At 37.5% G+C, this 21,471-nt stretch overlaps 1 protein-coding gene across 1 annotated transcript in view; it reads left to right on the top strand.

Moving 5' to 3' along the window:
• The window catches only part of PIK3C2G (phosphatidylinositol-4-phosphate 3-kinase catalytic subunit type 2 gamma), a 211,214-nt gene that overhangs the window by 10,260 nt on the left and 179,483 nt on the right, over window positions 1-21,471 (top strand). The window contains exons 4-6 of the mRNA XM_082751635.1: window positions 3,631-3,788; window positions 7,019-7,130; window positions 15,511-15,613. Of these exons, the coding sequence (XP_082607761.1) occupies window positions 3,631-3,788; window positions 7,019-7,130; window positions 15,511-15,613 (373 nt within the window). The remainder of the gene's footprint in view (window positions 1-3,630; window positions 3,789-7,018; window positions 7,131-15,510; window positions 15,614-21,471) is intronic.

Raw genomic sequence — 21,471 nt, 5'->3', positions numbered from 1 at the left:
TTACTTTCTTAATTTTGTCAGAAAAATTGTGTTGAAATCTAACACCACTAAGAAATACATATTTATAGACTGTGTAGCTTCATTCCCCTTTGTAGACATTCACTGATCATACTATCAAGTAGTTAGCACAAATGCATGTGTATGTGTGTTGGGGTTGGGGATTTGTTGTTGTGTTTTTTTGTGTGTGTGGTGATATTCTTTTATCCCCAGAAAAGTAGCTGGAAAATTGTGGGGTTTTTTGTTCTTTTTTTTTAAATAGACTTTAATGAATTGACAGTATTTAAGGTCATCCAAGCCTGCTGCTCTTAAAAGAAAGAAAAAAATACAGTTTGATATTGCTCTGGAATTAATCACAGAATCACAGAATCACAGAATTTCTAGGTTGGAAGAGACCTCAAGATCATCGAGTCCAACCTCTGACCTAACGCTAACAGTCCCCACTAAACCATATCCTTAAGCTCTACATCTAAATGTCTTTTAAAGACCTCCAGGAATGGTGACTCCACCACTTCCCTGGGCAGCCTGTTCCAATGTCTAACAACCCTTTCGGTAAAGAAGTTCTTCCTAACATCCAACCTAAAACTCCCCTGGTGCAACTTAAGCCCATTCCCCCTCGTCCTGTCACCAGGCACATGGGAGAACAGACCAACCCCCACCTCGCTACAGCCTCCTTTAAGGTATCTGTAAAGAGCGATAAGGTCGCCCCTGAGCCTCCTTTTCTCCAGGCTGAACAAGCCCAGCTCCCTCAGCCGCTCCTCATAGGAAAATTATATATATATATTATTTAATTATATATATATATTAATTATTATTTTATATTATTTAATTATATATATAATTATATATTATATAATAGCAAATATATTTTACATTCATAGAGTAAATGGTCAGCTTCAAAACATACTTAATCAAATATGTCTCAGTTTTCTTTTTTTCTCCCCACGTTCCTCAGTCTAAACCCCTCCCCTTTTTTTCACTAACACCAGACACATGTTCCACATGATAGGCTTTCCTCAAAAGCATTAGATTTTTGTCCAAACATTCTACACTTAACTTTACACTCTAACACTCTAATTATAGGAAAAGCTTTCTTTTTTTTTTTTTTTATAATAAATAATTTTATTTACAGGGTTAAAAAACGTTTAGTATTAAGTATTAAGACATTCCTGTCTTAGTATTGAGACATTTCTGTTTTGAAATATCTTTTTTTAGCATGCACCACTGGCAAATACTCTTTTAAAAGGAAAATAGAAACAGCCTTTGCTTTCCTTCTATCTAATGAGAAAAGTATTCTCAGGATAAAATGTAACAGAAAAAAAAAATCATAAGTTTACTAATAACTAGTCTCTTAGTCTTGCCAAATGAGCATCCTTTCAGTCCTCAAACAATCTCAATAACTGTCAGTTTTATACATCAGAAGTAAGATGTATGATTCAGACTCTGTCATGCAAACTTGCAGCTCCAACATGTAGCTCAAATAGAAACCCAGCCTGTTTTTCTTCAGGTAATGTTTGTACAGGTATCAGTCTCTAATTGCAACATGTCAATGTATACGTACCTAACTTTAAAAGTGTTTTCAAAATCCTTTATCATGTTCCTTTACAACTGTGGACATAACTACAGTGAAAGCTCACCCATAGGTGGCTTCAGAATACATCTTAAAGCCAGTTTGATATCAGAAGAGGCCAGGCTGACAATCTCAGGGTTCAATGCTACAAAATGCAAAGTTCCTCCAGCTCCTACTGATTTCAAATATATGTTCTGCAAAACAGAGAAATACATAGCACTGTGAAGTAGCAAATCCCTATAAATGTTAGTACTTTCAGCATATGTTGAATTGTTTCAGTGCAGAACGTGGCATGAGATTTTCTTCATGTAATACTTCTGAAGCACTTCAACTATGCCTTGGAAGACCAAAACTTTCCAAATTCTGGAATGACCATGTTTTGCCTAACAGCTCAGACCAGAAGCCCTTTAATCACTTGAAAACAATAGGTGGTATAAGCATCTCTGGAACCAAATGCATTTTTATCTAAAAGGCATAAAAAGCAAATTTATGTCTCCATATTATCTTAAAATATAGACAAGGTGAAGTTAGGGAAGAAGATGAGGTTTACTCAGTTTTGAAATGCCTGTCGGTAAGTTGAGGATGTGATGTGTGCCCTGCATGTCTACATAACCCATTAGTTTGATGCTGGAAAACGGGTAGTGAAGTTTTCTGTCTTAAGCCATCTTTGCCCTCTTATAGAAATAGGTTACAAGAGGAAATTTGGTGCTTGGAGAAAGCTTTATGCGTACCTTGCTCAAAAAAGAAATAGACTGACATCAACTACACAGGTCACCAAAGCAGCCTCTGTAGTATAATGATTTTTTACTATGAGTATAAATCTATCTTATGTACTGGAGGTATTGTCAAGCCTCATTTCCTCTCAGCCCACTGAAACATCATGCCCCATGGCTTTTCATTATAAGAAATGGGCCGCTTCATCGGATTATTAATTTTGGGAGCATAGGCTTTTTCTTTTCTTCCTCCCACACCAATTTTTTCTTCTTCTCATGCTATAGAAATATATGGCATAAAAGAAGAGTTTGTGCTGTTGAGACTTGAGTAGCCACCCTGAGGCAGGAGGGCATAGTAATGAAGAACTTTATGTGAGAGAACCATAGCTCAAAACATCCTGTAGTCAGAGACTGTGTAAGGCACTGCCAACTCATATACTACAAAATGCTGCTTGAACTAACGACCAACAAAGAATGCAGGATGCTTAGTACAGGATGTTTGAGTTTTGCTGCCAAAATATTCAGTCCGATTAGTGAAATGTAATGTAGCTTCAGCTGGTACAATATGTACCCTTACCTGCAGCTGCAAAGTGTATTTGCTTTAAGAGCAAGTTTAATCTCAGCTGACAGCCATAATACCTGTGACTAGTGTTCATTAGAAAATGGCACCTCAGGAGAAATTAGTTTCTGCAAGTCTTTGGTAATTGGAAGGAGGAGGGGCAATTTATTTTATAGGTAATGGTATATAAGATCAGAGGGACACAGTGACTATAACAGTTATTGCTCTCTAAAGACATTTACATAAATGTCCTGGGTTTTAGTAACGAATATTTCAGATTGGATCCTAGAGCAGAGTGAAGACAGGGACTTAAGGTTTTGCATAGAAAGCACCCTCCTGTATTCATTTTGACCAGCTGTCCTGGTCACAGCTGTTTGTGCATGTGCTCTCAGTTAGCTTTATGTTAAAACTTTAAGTATCAAAGCATATATTTGAGAACACTCATTTCTGCTGTACTCAAATTGTTTTCTTCACAGTACACTGAAGTTTGTGTTTAAATTCCTAATGGCTTCACTGAAGTTATACTTAGCAGTGGTTTTGTGAAATTTATGAAGATTTTACTGATTTTTTTTTTAATTACGTGTACATATAAATTGTATATATAAGATGCAGTTATATGTATGTTAAGTTGTATGTAGTTGTCTGATTAATGTATGAAAACATTTTACCTTCTACACCGGATTTTATTCCTAATACTTCTCTAAATAATATTATCAGTATCTTGTAGATTTTTTGTTTTTCTTTCTCATAATGCATACCTATTTAGGCATAATTTCATCGTGCTCTTTCAGAATCAGAAATGCCTATCCTGCTTATGACTTGAAGACAAACACTGGGAAAATCTGGAGTGTTACAACAAAGTTCCCAGACCATATTCTTGGTGAATTAAGATTCAGAATCAGCATTTGGACAGATTCTTCACCATATCCTCTGCTTCTTACAAAACATGGTAAGTGATTGAGGTATCCACATCCTTCTATGATTCCATTCTGTTGAGATCATAACAAAATGCATTTGTTATCTGGAAAAATACTTGGAGGGTAAACCTTATATGAATCTTGAGTGCATTCATTCAACATATTTGCAGTAAAATTAAAATCACACTACATATCAAACTTTGCTAACATGTAGATTTCTACTTTTTTAAATCACAACCAGGACCAATTCTGGCAGTTTCAGAAGTGGGCAATATTAGACTTCAATTCTTAAGGAATTTAAGCTTGTGCGTAATTTAAAAGGTAGGGGGTATCCACCACTTAGTCATGGAACTTTTCACATCCTTCACTCTGTTGCTAAATCCAAGACATAAGAGTGTGGTCATTAAGACTCCTCTGCAACCAAGGTTATGACCAAGTCAGGGGAAGTACATTTTCATAAAATGAAACCAGAGGAATTCAAGATAGAGATAAGGACAAATTAGAATAATTGAGAATTGGAAGAGCTTGCCCACAGAAGCCATGAAGTCTGAATCCTTAGAGGTTCTCAAGATCTGACAGGAGATATCCCAGAGCAAGATGGTCTGAATTCAGTGTTGACCTTCCTTCAGGCAGGAGGCTAGACTAGACTGGACTTCCTGATATCCCTCTCAACCTGATCACTAGTGTTAGTGGAAAGCTGTCACTACCCGAGTATATCCTGTATCCATGGCGAATGGCAGGACTTTTGATTACAGATCTGGTAATTTTTATGTCTTAATCCACATATGTAGAGATGAAACAAATGAAAAAATAATCCCCTCCCTGTGCTGTTTCATTAAATGATAGTCTTTTCTGTATGAATCTTTTCTTCAATTGTCAAGGAATTACTTGACTCTAACAAGGTGAGTGTTAGTTTGTTTGACAGGTTGAAAGCTGAAAATCCAAAGCTCTACAGAATGTCAGTCAGCATATATTAAAACATATATATTTATAAATACTTTAGAAAAGGTTTCCACATTTATTCATACAAATTTGGTTACTTGTATTCAGAGCATCTACACAGTTACTAGAAAACCTGGAAAAGTAGTAACTTGAATTGTCTTGAATCACTATTTTTTGGATACCATGAAATGAAGGGCCAAAGGTCCTGGGACACGTGGAACAGAAAATATTTCCAGCATTTCTGTCAGATAGTCAAAAGATCGACACTGAAATCCCCTGTAATGCAGAAGTTTTAACAACTGGCAAATGTTTATCATGTAGCATCATTTACCTTACAGATTGCTCAGATTGTCAGTCTGTGCAACTTTATTTACAGAAATACTTCAGAAGTCACAGCTAAAACTGATGGAAATGTAAGAAAATAGTCCCTAACATGAACTTGCTTACAGGCTTAATAAACAACAAGATACATTCATAGCAGGGGGGGAGTTTAGTGTTTTGTCCCATCTAAAATAATGGGCATAAAGAATTGTTAAGTTATGGAAAAAACATTTGGCAAAGCAAGGGAAGGAAAACGGATCTATGGAGTGCTTATGAATGATACTAGCAAGTTTCTTTTTTTTTTTTTTTTCCAGTGAGTGACTTGACCAATGTGCATCTTATGATTTTAATGCAAAATTCTGTACCATTCTCCTTTCTCTGGTGCATGTAAATTTAGCAAACAAGTATTGCAGTTTACATGTCAAACCATCTATTAGGAGTTACTTAAGACAGTGAGTTGTCAAAGGGCTGGACACATGATATCAGTATAGCTGGTAAAAACTGTGTAATCAAAATGGTTTTCTAAAGAAAAGTGTCTTTGTGAAGAAAATGAAAATTTTCAGAAATAACTTTTGAATCTGTTGACACTTCTGCTTTTTCCCTAGAGAAAAACAAAGCAAAGTTATATATAGTAACCAACTCTGTCTCCCTTAAAATGTCAGCTGTTCTCTGAAGATTTTTCAGTATCACAGTCCCTTAAACTTCCCTTCAGAAATAGTTTTGCATTTCTTGGTTTGTTTTAAAACAAACCAAGCGGTGTAACAGCTCTGGACCAGATTTGCCAGCATTAATTGGCTGCTTCTAGGTTACTCTGGTAATAAAAATAAATAAATAAATAATAATATAAAAAAAATAAAACCAATTAAAATGGTTGGTTAGGCTCAGTTTCAAACTCATGCCTGAATCTGGAGCAGTGTAATTTAGTCAACATGCAAATGTGGATTACATGTTTAATTTTTGTAGATATTTATTTAACTGTGGGTAGTTTCCATTTTTATGTCCAAAAGTTTATTTTTATGTCAAAAAGTTTACTTAAACCTTGTATTAATAGCTCTTGCAGCCGTTAATTTTGAAGCAATAAAGAAACAACACAAATGAAATACTGAAAGAAAAATCTACTTATATGCTTTTCTAGTATGATTTGCTGATAGTGAGATTGCCTAAGAATTTTGGAGGAAGTTCAGATTTTATCTTGCACTGTGAAAACATTTTGGTACACTATAAGAAAACTTTTCACTGAAAAGTCAGATACTGTTTCTGCTGAAGAGGGTTATCTCAGGTTTGAAGCACCAGTGGTGGTGGAGTATGCATGGCATACCTATAAAGACTGGATTTATCAGACACATTTGCAATTTGACTGCCAGATTATGCAGCTATTCTTTTCTAGTTTTTGATCAGTTCTTCTGAAACGGGAAGAGAGGAAGTGTATTGGAAGGGTTAGAAAATGGCTTTAAAAGCTGAAATAGTTCTGGAGAAAATTGTCAAAATGATGGAGTACTTCTGAAGAGCAGACTGTATAAAGCATATATCTTGTACATTAATTTACTTCTTCGTTATGGCTAAGAAAATACAGATACAATGAGAAGTAAAATTCTGGAGCCTACTTGTGTCTTGTGCAGCAAAAGGTCAACTTTTGCATTAGACCATGTTCACGTATGGGAAATGTACCAAAACACTGATCAGGAAAATGACTCAGTATTTATAGATTTGAAAAGATTAACCATTGGTCTCTTCCTTCCTACCTGGAAAAATTGCTCAGCTCTCCATTCCAGCTACCTAAAAAACAGCCAGTTTCCTATAAATGAACATATATTCTATGATTAGTAGAGTATTTAAAGCAAAATTAAGCAAAATCAGATGTGGCTTGTTCTAATTCCTCTTGATGGAGCTAGTCTGCAGCAGTAGTGAACAATTACAAAGAAATTCTCGTATTTTTCTCAAGAATATAACCTGGAATTCTCTAGCAAGCTACTATTTTTCTTTCTATCTTTATTTACAGCTGGCTGTATTACTCACAACTTAATTGCGGAGATCCTCTGTTGCACAAATCAATACCCAGTCCAAGAAGAATGTCTTCTAAGTGTTTGTGGGTCTGATGAATTCTTACAAAAGTATGTATCTCATTAATAGGTGGTATTGATTATGTATTCCATAATATAAGCTGTGCAAGTAACAACCTCTGCTTATGTGCAATGTAACCAGAACCATGGTGAAAGTAAGAGCATTATGTTCCAAACACCGAGCATATTGTTTCTTTAACTCCTGGATCACATGGCACTTGCATTATGTTCTACAAAGATTATTGTGTGGTCCAGAGCAAGGATGCAAATCTTGGCTTCTTTACATGAGCTTCATCAAGCCTTGAATATTTTGTTCCATTCCTTTGTCCTCTGGTCTTTCTCAACTGTTTTAAAAGGATGCTGCTAAATTCCAGTGTCTCACAGGAGAGTATTCATGTCTTCAAAGGGAAAAAACAGCAAAGAGATGAGAAACAGTATGAAACACAGCTGCTTAGCAGGTAATTTTTCTTTATACCCAGTTGCAGCAGTAGTGAAGGAAATGAAGCTAAACTTTTGTACTGACTGCAAGTTGAAGGAAAAGCATATTATACACACAAACAGGTCTTTCTGAATGTATATAGTCTACAAGTTAGGAAGTAAATGCTTTGATTAATATTCATTCAAGTAAACTACTCTGGTGGTTGAAAACACTACTGGACTCAGCTAGTTTTTTCTCACCCACTGGCATCTTGAATTCAGATGTCAGCCTGGAGAAGAGGAGGCTCAGGGGTGGCCTTATCGCTCTCTATAGGTACCTTAAAGGAGGCTGTAGCGAGGTGGGGGTTGGTCTATTCTCCCATGTGCCTGGTGACAGGACGAGGGGGAATGGGCTTAAGTTGCACCAGGGGAGTTTTAGGTTGGATCTTAGGAAGAACTTCTTTACCGAAAGGGTTGTTAGACATTGGAACAGGCTGCCCAGGGAAGTGGTGGAGTCACCATCCCTGGAGGTCTTTAAAAGACGTTTAGATGTAGAGCTTAGGGATATGGTTTAGTGGAGGACTTGTTAGTGTTAGGTCAGAGGTTGGACTTGATGATCTTGAGGTGTCTTCCAACCTAGAAATTCTGTGATTCTGTGTAAAGTGAGCAGGTTTTGTTTTGAAGCACAGGCTCTTGATGTCAGCTTCTGCTAAAGGAACGGTGACTTTAGCAGAGGGGGAGAAGCTGGCAATTCTCTGTGGTAACATGTTAAGCTGTTATTGCAGGAGTCACAGCTCATATGTTAGAGACATAACATAGTGTTAAAATACTGTATGTCTGTAATTGAAAGGGAAACTTTTAGAAGCAACCTTATTTTCAGTATAGTGTAAAGATTACCTGAACTAGCCTAAAGCAAGCCAGCTTCAGTAATGAAAGTAATGTAGTTGTCAGAGCAAGTTGTGTCACACTGTGCAAATTAGCTTTGTCGTTGAATAGCTTGAATACTTCTGCCCTTACACAGGTGCAGAGGTCAAGATGTTTATGGTCAATTATAATTTGTAACTGAAGGTGGAGACTTTAACATTTGAGTCCACTCCTTAAGCTCTCAGATATACAGTATACAGAGAGCTGTCTGAAGCACTGCACCACTGGAACCACTGAGCAGAGAGGTTGTACATAGATCTGTACATAGATCTGATTATGTAAGAAGGCTAGTGCCAGGGCTGCTGTTTTTTCCTGTTTTTTTTTTTTTTTTTTTTTTTTTTTCCCAAGTCTCTTCTGATTTCATACTAATTGCCAAAGAAAATGGAAATAATGAGTCTGTGTTGACGGTGAGCTCAGTGCATTTCAGTACAGTGTACAGTATGTTCTAAATAGGGTTATTTTCACTGTTGAGCAGAACTCATCAATAGTGGATTACTTAAATTCCTGCATTTGCAGAATCTCTGCATGTCTCATTAGCAATGAAACAAGGTCAATAATGTCCTCAGCTTCTTTGCTTTGCTCTTTCACTGCTGTGCAGAAAGGATTGAGTTGCACTTCTGGCCTCAGCAGTTTGTAATTCTACTCTGTGCTGTATTTTCAGCTCCCTTTCTCCTGCTTCCTCATCAGAGTTCTGTGTCTGAAATTTGAAACCCCAGACCAAACTCATCCCTTGGGTAGCTTAACACAGCCTGCGGAGTTGCCTCAGGGTGAATTTTTTCTTATGTTTGGGCTATCTTAGTGCAAATTGCTTTCCTCACTATGTTGCTAACAGAGAAATTTGATATAGTTTTGTAGAGTTCTTCCCTAGCAGAGTACTTGGAAATCAGTCAGAGATAAATTCCAGTAGAAGTTCCCCAAGTTATGAGACAGCAAAGGGAACTAATACTGTGCTGCTCCTGCTTTATCGTAATCCAGAAAAAAAAATAAAAAAAATGAAACCAAAACAGTGACATGGTGAATTGTTCTCAGAATAGTGGTTTAGTGAACCACACAAGTGAAGATCTGTCAAAAACTTTCATTTACTATTATAATTGACTGTATTAATGATCACCTATGATCACCTCAATGTGCCTTCTGCAAAAGCACCTGAAAGGCCTGATGATTTCCAAAATCCATTTAGTTTTCTGTGAATTGAGGAGCAAATACTTGTGTGCTAGTGACTATTATGCTCAGCACTGCAAGATTTCATCATCCATTATTTCCTTATTATGGTGATATCCTTGAATTCACATGTGATCTGACTCACACAAGGTGTGAGTTCAGATTTCAAACAGCCACATTTTTAAAAAGTCAGAAACCTGCGTATAGGCTGCAGTTCAGTCCATAACTTATAAAGCAATTTGTGAAATTCTGATTTGGAACCTCATTGGTTTCTGGTCTTTAAGGTCATTTTATTTACTGATCAGAAATCCTGGCTTTGCCTCAACCTGCTGGCTTTCTTTTTTTCCCTACACTTCCCTTTCCTACAGGTTTTTCTTACAGTGTTGATAGAGTGCTATCAGTAGCCATTACCATCTTCTCCCTACCCCGTCACTGTAAAGAATATGTTAATATCTTCTCCAACTCATTTCCTGCAGTTCCTTTTCTCCATGTTCAGTCTAAATGCATCTGGAGACTTTTAAAAGAATCATTGTCCTTAAAAGAAGAGAGGAGTGAAAATCTTTCTCATCAATTTTTACCACTATTTCCAGAAGTTTCTGATTTTCATAAGTATCATATCATAAGTATAGATTAATTCTACCTTTCTTCTCTGGATTTCCTAGCTGTGTGTGTGGTCTCCACTCCCTTACACTTGTCCTGTTTATAATCATCTTTGTTTTTTTGGTGGGCGACGTACCTGCTGTTTCTGAAAATCCTCCCCTTGTCATCCCTTCATCCAAGACTTCTACTTCTGCCTTTAAATCATATAAAAATAAATTATATTGGGGTTAAGCAGCTAGGGTCAAATAACTACCAAGTTGTCAATGCCAGCAGCAAGCCAAAGACATATCTATTTTTTTTTTTTTTTTTTTTTTTTTTTTTTACCTTTACAGCTTCAGACTAGAACCTCAGAGCATCCTGAAGTGCCTAGTAAAACAAAGAACATGAAAATATATTTCAATTTTTGTTTTTGTTTTGTTTTGTTTATTGATCTGACTGTTGTTAGTAAAGAGAGAGCTGCAATGCAGACCCAGCAAAGGAATATTGTCCAAGGATAGCTGTAAGCTTTATTTCTAATTATTTTTTGGAAGGTATCAGATTTTTTAAAAATATCATTTCATACGCATTTTTAATTCCATCTACACTCTATCCACACTCTGTGATTTTCATAGTTACCTTACTGCTTTGCAGTTCAGCTAACATAGTGAGCAGGAGTATGGAATAGAAAAATCTAAATGCTTATCATTTAAACTCACATGCTTGCCTGTAACCTTATTGATGACATTTTTTTTTGCCTCGCTAATTATATTCTCTGAGAATTGAGACCTAAGTAAGAATTGGTTTTCACTCAAAGTGAATTTTAAGCTATTAATTATAGAGTGGGCTGAGTTATATTCATGCAGATTGGAATCATTAGAAGCCAGCACCTTTTGGGTGAATATGTTCTTTGTAAAAAATGAAGTTTATTTTCTCTTGTCGCTGCAGATTAAGTTTCTCATGCAGAGATGCTGCTCAGCTAAGTCTTTTTTTTTTTTTCTTAAGAAAAAGAGTCTGATGGATCTGCATTAGGATTTGGAGCTTACAGCACATCAGAGAACATTGCTGGGGAGAGGCAAAATCAACTATCAGTGAGGGAATCACGGGAGTGAGGGATATTCCCCTTCTCTGCTTCTGATATGTTGTGGGACCATAGGCAAATCACTTTGACCAATTAATTACCTTGTCTCTTAAAGACAATCACTTTGCCTTTTGCCATGGAGCTTTCATCAAAGCTGTATTTTCCACATAGTATTTCAGCAAAAATAGGGGTAAAGCTGCTAATAATGTACTTTTTGTTTTGTTTTGTTTTCTTTACAGAGCTCAGAGCACTGTAAACCAGTTACTATTAACGATGCTATTCTCCAAAGTTGGCTATATTACTTTTATATCAATAGTACAGATAGAACAGTAGTCTGCAAAAGTCCAAGCTGTGTAGTGTGTTTCAGCCTGGGTATGGCTAGAAGGTCATCTGTCAATTCATGACAAAGCTGCTCATCTATTTCTTGTAGTTCACTCTTTGTCTAGGACAGGTTCCACATCATTTTATGGTGGCATTCATTCATTTTGTCTAGTCTGCTGTGTCACAATATTTATAAAAAAAAAAATTTTGCATTTGTGCAAATAAAACCCAGTCATGAAATCAACTGTACAGTCAGTACCTCTGACTACAGTGTTTCAGGCAACACTGCTATGTCAATAAAGGATTTGGTGATGTATAGTATCTGCCTGATACAGCAGAGCTAATGCAAGCCACTACCGTAAGTATAATTATAGCCACAAAATTAAACCTCAGTTGATGTAGCTATTTTTGCCTGGAAGCATGATGATGTGGAATAATTACACTGGTAAAAGATGTTTTTTGTACATCTGTGGTATAAAATTATGACCACAAAGGAATGTTCTGTTAGTGTAAATTGATATAGCTATTCCAATTCCTAGCATTGACTTCGGTAAAGTAGGCAGTACAGGGGGAATAAACATGCTGGAGGAATTGGGGAAAAAGTGAGTAAAGTCTCACAGATGTGTGTCTATGTCCTAAGGTAGGTCAAAGTGGGAAAGATCAGAAATAATAGGTAAATAAGGGTAAAAGTTTTTGGTGTGAGGCAGTTCTAAAGGATGTAAATATCACAGGAAAATTCATTATTTCAGTCAGTTTATTGTTAGACTTGATTTGATGAAATTAGGAATGAAAGAAGTTGCCAAAAAAAAAAGCAAATTGGGTAGACACAACACAAATGTGAGCTGAGGAGCAACAAAAAAGAATCTTTATGTTGGTGTAGTCCCAGAAAATGTGAATTGGTCACTTGGGCTTCTGCTTGTAAAGGAATTTGAGAAGGGTTGAGGCATATTGGTGAGACACTTTCCAACAGTTACAACTATTTGATTGTGTTGATGTTAACTGTCTCTCACTTATGTTAAGGACTTTGTCCTTAACAAGCAATTTTGCAAATGTATGGAAGCACAATCAAATAATCTTGCTTCTAGATATTTGTCCTGTAGGATGGAAATGGGTTTTTCCTCCGTAACTTTTAACATCTGTTTTAAAAAAATCCCACATTTACACTTATACCCTTTGTGATCTCTAATGGGAAGTATGTATTTTACTTACCTATGGCATAGGGTAGGTGCAGAACATTTATGAGATACATGAATTTCCTGTAATTGTACTGAGTGGCAATTATGTACAGCATATTTATTTAAATTTAACTATTCATTTTTGCTAGGGACTTCTGCTGCTGTGCGAGATGCAAGTCCTGCCTCTAAGTCATTCACAGGGCCAGGGGTAGTTTTGGGGAAGTAAATCCAGACAATTTTATTCAGCATTGTGGTTTAACCCCAGCAGGCAGCTGAGCCCCACACAGCCATTCATTTGCTCTTCCCAGGTGGGATGGGGGAGAGCATCAGAAAGGTAAAAGTGCAAAAACTCACAGGTAGAGATAAAGGTGGCTTACTGGGTAAAGCAGAAGCCATATGTGCAACCAAAGCAAAGCAGGAAATTCATTCATTGCTTTCCATGGGCAGGCAGCCATTTCCAGGAAAGCAGGGCTCATCAATTGGAACATTTCACGAGGAAGACAAATGCCATTACTCTGAACATTCTTCATTCTTTACCCTGGCTTTTCTTGCTGAGCATGTCATTGTATAGTATGGGATGTCCCTTCGGTCAGCCTGGTCACCTGCCAGCCTCTGGTGCACCCCCAGTCTCCCTGTTGGCAGGGCAGCAGGAGACACAGAAAAGTCCTTGGCTCTGTGTGAGCCCTGCTCTACAACAACTAAAACATCAGTGTGTTACACCCCCCCCCCCCCCCCCCCATTCTTTTCATCATAAATCCAAAACACAGCAACATAGAAGCCCCTGTAAAGAAAATTAACTTTATACCAGCCAAAATCATGACATTCAGACACTCCATCAAAAGACCTCTTTAGTTGGAAAGAAATCACAGAATCACAGAATTGTAGGGGTTCGAAGGAACCTTGAGGGATCATTGGGTCCAACCCCCCTGCCAAAGCAGGTTTCTTAGAGCAGGCTGCCCTGGTAGGCATCCAGACGGGCCTTGAATATCTCCAGAGAAGGAGACTCCACAACCTCCCTGGGCAGCCTGCTCCAGTGCTCCGTCACCCTCACTGTGAAGAAGTTCTTTCTCATGTTGGTGCGGAACTTCCCATGCTTTATCTTGTGGCCATTATCCCTTGTCCTGTCCCCACAAACCACTGAAAAGAGGTTGGCCAAATCCCTCAGTCTCCCACACTTCAGGTATTTATACACACTGATGAGATCCCCTCTCAGTCTTCTTTTCTGCAGGCTGAAGAGACCCAGGTCTCTCAGCCTTTCCTCATAAGGAAGATGCTCCAGGCCCCGTATCATCTTTGTGGCTCTCCACTGGGCTCTTTCCAGGAGATCCCTGTCTTTTTTGTACTGGGGAGCCCAGAACTGGACACAGTACTCCAGGTGAGGCCTGACCAGGGCAGAGTAGAGGGGGAGGATCACCTCCCTTGACCTGCTGGACACGCATGCCAGGATCCCATTGGCCCTCTTGGCCACAAGGGCACAGTGCTGGCTCATGGTCAACCTGTCATCCACCAGGACCCCCAGGTCCTTCTCTGCAGATCTCCTCTCCAGCAGGTCATCCCCCAGCCTGTACTGATATGTCCAGTTGTTCCTTCCTAGGTGTAGGACTCTACACTTGCTCTTACATGTATTAAACCTCATTTGGTTTCTTCCTGCCTAAATACAGTTTACATCTGAATTCTGAGTTTTCCACAGCACTTGAAAAGAATCCTCTTTCTTTCCTTCATGGCCCAGAGAGTTATGAAACAACTATAAGACTGTATAAATATGGAACATCCCTTTTGGCACTCTTGTGTCTGGAGACTTGAAAGAAGCAACATGAATCTAATTGAACATGCACTAGAGTTAGCTTGTTTTGGAGATGAACTTGCCTTTGCAAAAATCAGTATCATTTTTCACAGCCATTAATTCCAAAGGATTTTTTTTTCTTAATGTAAAAATATGTTTCCCTTAACACTGAAATTATTTTTGCATTATTCCACATGATTAAAACAAGAAAAGGAAGGTAAAGTTTGAAATGATTTTTGATCCAAGAAATTTTGAGTGGTAAACTAAAGCTGTATTATCACTCTTGGCAACTTCTCAGTTATAAGTGGGTTAGAAGCTGCTCTGAAGAGGCAGATAAGAATAAGGAACTCCCCCGCTATGGGAAGCTAGTGCATCCTTGACCAGCAGAGTAGTTTGTAGGAACCACTCCAGCTGATAGAGTAGAGGTCTATGTCTGACCTTAGCTGGCATGTGATTTGAGGCAGTGGAAGACTGACTCACAGGTTCTTTTACCATCTTTAAGTGAGTTACACAGGATGAAAACTTTGATTTCTTTGAGAATCAAGGGGCAGCTGTCTTAATGTATATGATTTTCAATCTTATGGTTAATATTTGATTTTCAAAATGGGTATCAAATGCTGCAAGTCATCCTACAGTGATGCATCCATGCTTGGTGTACTTGCACTAATTTGGGATTGAAGAATACATTGACAGTCTCAAGATTTGGGAGCACATACAGTTTGTTTCTCTGTTTCATTGCTGTTCTGTTACAGAACTTAACGGTCAAAGTTACAATCAAGAGATGATTCTTAAGTCGTTTCACAAGAAATCAACCTAGGACCAGACCCCATCAGTTTGCACAGATGTAGATACCAAGCTCAGTTTTTATATTATTTGGTCTGCTTTGCACTGATAATTTATTCCACAAGTGCTTTTAAGAGAAGGAGAGAGGTAGAATAAAATGGGAAATGATATGTAGAGACAATCATTTGTTTTTTTCTCCCCAAATTGTAGTAATTGTACTTTGGGCAGCCATGAGAGTCTTCGCAAGTCAACCACCTGCATTCAACTTCGGCTACACATCACCACAAATTTGAAACAAAGTTTGGCTCGAACGGTATGTCTTTTCTTCCTCCACTTTCTTTCAGCATGTCTGAAGGAATAAAATTCCACCAACCCTTTTATGTAGCAACCTGCAGTAATAATCAAAGAGATTATTTGCTTTCCTGAGTATGCATATATTATTGCTGAACTCTAGTTAAAACGTACAGGGAAATCTCTCTGCTTTGCTCCTGTGCTTATATCTAGTATGTCACTGTAGAGAACACGCAACTGAAAAAGATGAAAGGCCACCTGTATAGAAATAATCATTTTTATTAGACTTTAATGTTGATAATGATTTCAGTTTGTCAATGAAGTGTTTGTTGGTAGTGATGGTGGTTTTTATTGGACTGTCTCTATATAAATATGACTAGGCGAAAACCACTCAAAGTATTGTCTAAAATGAATCATATCTGTATTTTCGTCACTATCACTGAAAACCAAGGCAGGCTGATAAAAGCCAGAATCTCAGTGTGTTTGTGCATGTGTGAGATGCCTTAGAACATGTGTGTGTGTCTATACACATGCATACATCCTTAGAGAAAATATTTTTTCATCAGCTTAAAATCAGATACATTTCTATTCAGATTATTTGATATTAAGCAACCTTTCCAACAGATTACTGAGCTTTAATAACCTTGACCTATGGTAATAAATGTGAGCTTTATTCCCAGTGGACCACCTTGAATTACCTCTAACACAAAGTTTTCAGTAGGGCATAAACTCTGATGTTCTGGGCAGTGTTCACTGGCAGTGTGTTGATGCTCTTCACAGATGCCTTTGAATAGGTATGCTATCAAACTAGGTCTGTCAAAATATGGGTCAGGTGACACATTTCTGACAAAAAAGAATAGGGGTGTTCATTTCATTTCTGCTGTGTTACCATAAGTAACATCAAGTTCAATATAACATTATTATATGAAGCACTAAGAGAGGAATATAGTAAGGCCAAACTTTTTTTTTTTTTTTTTTCTGTTTAACATCTCAACTATTCTACAGATAAAAGCAGAAATCTGGTACAATTAGCATGTACCATGCTAATTGGTACAGCTATGACTTAATTTATTGACACTTCACTGCTAATATTATTCATTTATGTGTTCTTAAGAAAACCTTGATTCTTCTTGGTGTAGCATTGTTCAAAATAAAGTAATATGAGTAAGCACAGAAGTTTTCATCACTAGGTCACTTCTTCAAAAATAATTCAGATCAATGAATTTCCAAATACTTGCTCTCAGTCTAGAGCGAGTGAGTGAATTGATGTCTTCAGAAGGGAGTGAGCAAGCATCTCTCTCATGTTCATTTTCACCTTATCCCCATATTGCAGCAGCAAAAATAACATCTAGAGATCTTTGGAATGAGCATTGTCTTGGGAAATTATCTGTGATACCTTGCTGTCATTTGACTGTTGCTGAGATCAAGGCAGGAATCACTGTGTAATTTTCATTGTCTAGATTAACCGGACAATGAGCTTAGATGGTGGTTATAGTCCTTTTTGGTTTAAAATATATGACAATGCATCCTGTGTTAAGAGATGGGAAAACTTTTTTCTGTATAGCAGAAAGAAAGATGGGCTTGAGAAGAGTGAAGTAATAGTGATTAAATACAATTATGGATATGCCTAAGTGTATGTAATGGTTGAAAGGTCATTTACATCTTTTAGGTCATCAACTCTGTTAAATGGAATATTATATTACAGGCCCTTCTGCTGGGCAGCTACAAGTTTCCAGTGTTTTCTGTGTGAGAATTAAGTGACATAAATTAGAAGTTTGATACATGGTCATTTTGCCACTTATATGCATACAGCATGTGCTGAAGGTATTTTTTACACTAACATACTGAAAAGAGGGAGCCTCGGACAACTCACCAGCAATCCCTTCAAACTTGTGAGCCAATGACTGGGTCTCTACAAGATACTCTGTCTTCAATTAAAAGCAAAAAAAACAACAACCAACCAAACAACCAAACAAACAAAACAACAACAAGGGGGAGCAAATGAAATTATTTGCTTTTGAGCATGATGATACATACAGGGTTCTCTTCTGAGACTTAAAATCTTGCTTGTGTGCTAAGAAAGCAAAACACTATACCAACACCATCTGGAGACTGCCTTCATAATAATTGTTGCTGATGTTACGCTGTTGAAATCAGGATGCATATTTAAAAATATATGTCTGTATATGCAAATAGGTATTATTTCACTATTAATCTTAATAACCAATATAAGTGGATGCTTATAAGCAATGTGCAATTTATTTTTAAGCTAGAAAATTTATAAACTTTGGCCAGTAACCATTTGAAATTCTTTTATAAATTCAGCTGAAAAGCATTTTTAAGGTGAATATTTGCTTGCTTTCATTTTATGCGGAGCTGACTTTCCATGTTATGATGTATTAAGAAAAAGTAAATTGTCTTGAACTGAGCAGTCAAAAGCAAGAAATTTGTCCTTGGGCATTACTTGGAATCACAGGCTTTTCATCCAAAGGATGACCTTTAGTTTATATTTGTTTGCTTGTTTTACAGTCATGAGATTTACAGTATTAACACTCAAAAAAAACTCATTTAAGACACGCATCTTCAAGATGCCAGATTCCTACTCAACTTTCAAATAGATCTTATAAAGCATAAGGTTATATTATTGATATTATAGAAACATATTGAAGCCCAATTTTATTCCACATAAACAAAGAGCTTTTCTTGACAGCAGTGGGAAATTCTGCACCTTGTAGATTTATTTTCCACATGTTGAAATCTTGTGAATTAAAATGAATGTGGAGAAAATCCAATGTTCTCTTGTCAAATGATGGCCCAGTATCCATGGGTTACAATACTCTGAATAATGAGTGCTAGATTTGTTTTCACTCCATATCTCTCCTATTCAGTATTTTATCCTAGCTGGTCTCTAAGAGACAACCCTTAAGCAGGACCTCCATAAGTTGCAGTGGGTCACAAATGTTAACTTCCTGGTGTCTGGGGGATGTTTAGGAAGTACAGTGGGATAGCATAGAAGCAGAAAAATGTATCTAGATACCATTTCCAGAGAGTGCTCTGCCTATTTAAGAGACTCATTTCTTCAGAGCTGTCCCCAGATCCTTATTGTCCATGTAAAGCATAAATCTTTCCAGGAAAGAGTCAGCAAAGAACGCTTACAGATTTCTAACAAAAGTCTCACTTGTTTCCAGAAAGGAATTGATAGGCTAAAAACAGCCAGCACATGATACTTCCTGAAAGTTCAAAAATATATTTATTTTCATATATACCAGTGTTACTGGTGTTAATGTTTTACCAGATGTAATGAGTTGTGTGAACAGTCAAAGCATAAGCTGAGAAAAGTGAAGTCAGTGCTTCATCACAAGTAGGATTTTTTCCATTATCTACATGTTTGCATCTTTTTAGACGGACTATGTACAACCTCAGATAGAATGGAGCCATTTCCTTGTGTTTAAGTATCCCTTGAAATTGTGCTACTGTAAAATGCTTCATGTCCTATTAATATGTTCAAAGTCTTTTTCATCTCTGTTGAAGTTTGACAGGTCTAAATGAGGATTAATATACAGCAATGCATTGTGGAGGTCTGGAGTAGAGACTGAGCAGCTCCTGACATTTCACATTTGGAAATAGTTACAATTACCACATAGAATGATCATGAGCAAACAAAAAAAAATAGTCTTTCAAGCATTATTTCAGGCAGGTAACAAGCTTGGAAGACAAACTAGCAGTGTTCAGGCCATTAGAAAATATTTATTGTTGCAACGGATTTGTGGAACTGTAATTAATAATGCACAATAGGGTTTAACAAGAAAGGGTGACACCTTAAGATGTGTTCAAGTGAATTATTGATCACTCCTTTATGATAACTGACACAGCTGTGAAAACTTCAGGCCATGAAGTTACTTCAGGCTACTAATAATAGCAAAGAACGTGAACAGCTCTTGAGCTGGCATAAGTCATAGACCAAAAGTTTTCCTCCAGCTCCAGGGCATGCCTGTGACAGAGCACTCATATCAGAAAGTGTTCTGCTTGTGTTCTGCTGGGGCACCACCAGCAGATCTGTCAGGACAAGATAAAACCCAACAGAGTAGACACATCCTATGGTGCACTGCAGGCTACAGTATTTCCTTTTGCTCTGGACCCAACCTCGTAGATTTCTCTGGATGTGTGAAGACCTGCTCTTCCACACTAAACTCCAGAACCTGAGGTAGTCTACGCAGAGCTCACAAATTCAATTCTGTTGTTATTGTTGTTTTTCTCTGGAGCTTGCAGCTCTGGTGGTTGTAAAATGTATTTGAATGTCACAGGTTTAAAGGCAATTTAAAAATAAATAAATTTTCCTCCCTTAGAATTCATATAAAAATATGGGAAGGTAATGTGTTTTCTTTAAAGGCATAAACGTTGAGACTTTTAAGATGCAATAAAGCTTTCCTGATCCATCTTATGTATATCTGCAACTACTGTTTAATTTTGTTAGTTAATCTGTGCTTACTCTTGGGGAGAATTTGACCTGTGATCTGCAGGATCCTTCAGAATGTTGAACTTCGGAATATGTTACTTTATAGAAATCTCCATTAACATTTTAATTTAACTAATATCACAGAAGCATATTCATAACTTGACAGCCTTCTATATAATAATCTTCCATATGTATTATTGGAGAAAAGGAGGCTCAGGAGGCTCAGGGGCGACCTTATTGCTCTCTACAGATACCTTAAAGGAGGCTGTAACGAGGTGGGGGTTGGTCTATTCTCCCACGTGCCTGGTGACAGGACGAGGGGGAATGGGCTTAAGTTGCACCAGGGGAGTTTTAGGTTGGATCTTAGGAAGAACTTCTTTACCGAAAGGGTTGTTAGACATTGGAACAGGCTGCCCAGGGAAGTGGTGGAGTCACCATCCCTGGAAGTCTTCAAAAGACGTTTAGATGTAGAGCTTAGGGATATGGTTTAGTGGGGACTGTTAGCGTTAGGTCAGAGGTTGGACTCAATGATCTTGAGGTCTCTTCCAACCTAGAAATTCTGTGATTCTGTGATTCTGTATTTAGGTACTAAATAATTTCATTACACTCATCTTTTTGCCACAGACCATTAGATCTCCTAAAGCTTTTGGCTCAAATCAATCATGTATCTGCTTTCTCTCTGAGCTTCAGGGCTCCCTCTGTTCAGTCTGTGTTATATTTTTTCCAAGCTTATCCCTCCCTATCCTCTAGTCTTTGCAATGTATGAGAGCAAGGAGGAAGTTTGTTATTTCTCAGTCTTGATCAGTATCTCCAGCCTCGTCAATCACTCAGTTCAGATGTGCTGTGCTTTTTGTAAGATCTCCAAAGGTGATAGTGTGACAGATAAGCATGCAGTGACATTATAAAAATGCAGAGTAGATTTTGCTGAATATGTACACTACTCATCTGTAGAATAACAAGACTTTTTTTAAAAAATGGAGTATCATTTCCTGAGAGTCAAGATGCATATGATTGCCTATTGTTCTGTGTAGAAGTAGCAAATACAAATCACATTAGAGAATGCAACAATTGAGTATTTGGAGTTAACTTCTTTCCTGGAATAGGAAGGTAGCACTACGGAGTATTCTCAAGGCCCAAGATGTTACACCAGTCCTCTAACATGCATTTAAGTGGCCTAATAGCTATTAGAGATAAGAGCCTCCAAACCTCTGTGTAGGTAAGGGCAAAAGACAGTTTTGAGTAGTGAGCAAGAAGTGCAGTTACTAGGTCAGAGCCCTGCACAGTGTCATTAGTGCTGCACTCAGGAAGATGGTACACATAAGCTATTTGTGCATGTCTTGCAATCATATTTGTAGGAACGTTTCTGTGAGGTTCAGAGGCAGATTTTGAAATCAGCTGAGAGACTGTCTATTCCCAGATGCATC

The sequence above is a fragment of the Aythya marila genome (genome assembly GCF_965140915.1).
Source record: "Aythya marila genome assembly, chromosome: 1".
Classification (NCBI taxonomy): domain Eukaryota; kingdom Metazoa; phylum Chordata; class Aves; order Anseriformes; family Anatidae; genus Aythya; species Aythya marila.
The sequence above is the reverse complement of the archived record's forward strand: the minus strand, read 5'-3'. Positions and strand labels throughout refer to the sequence as shown.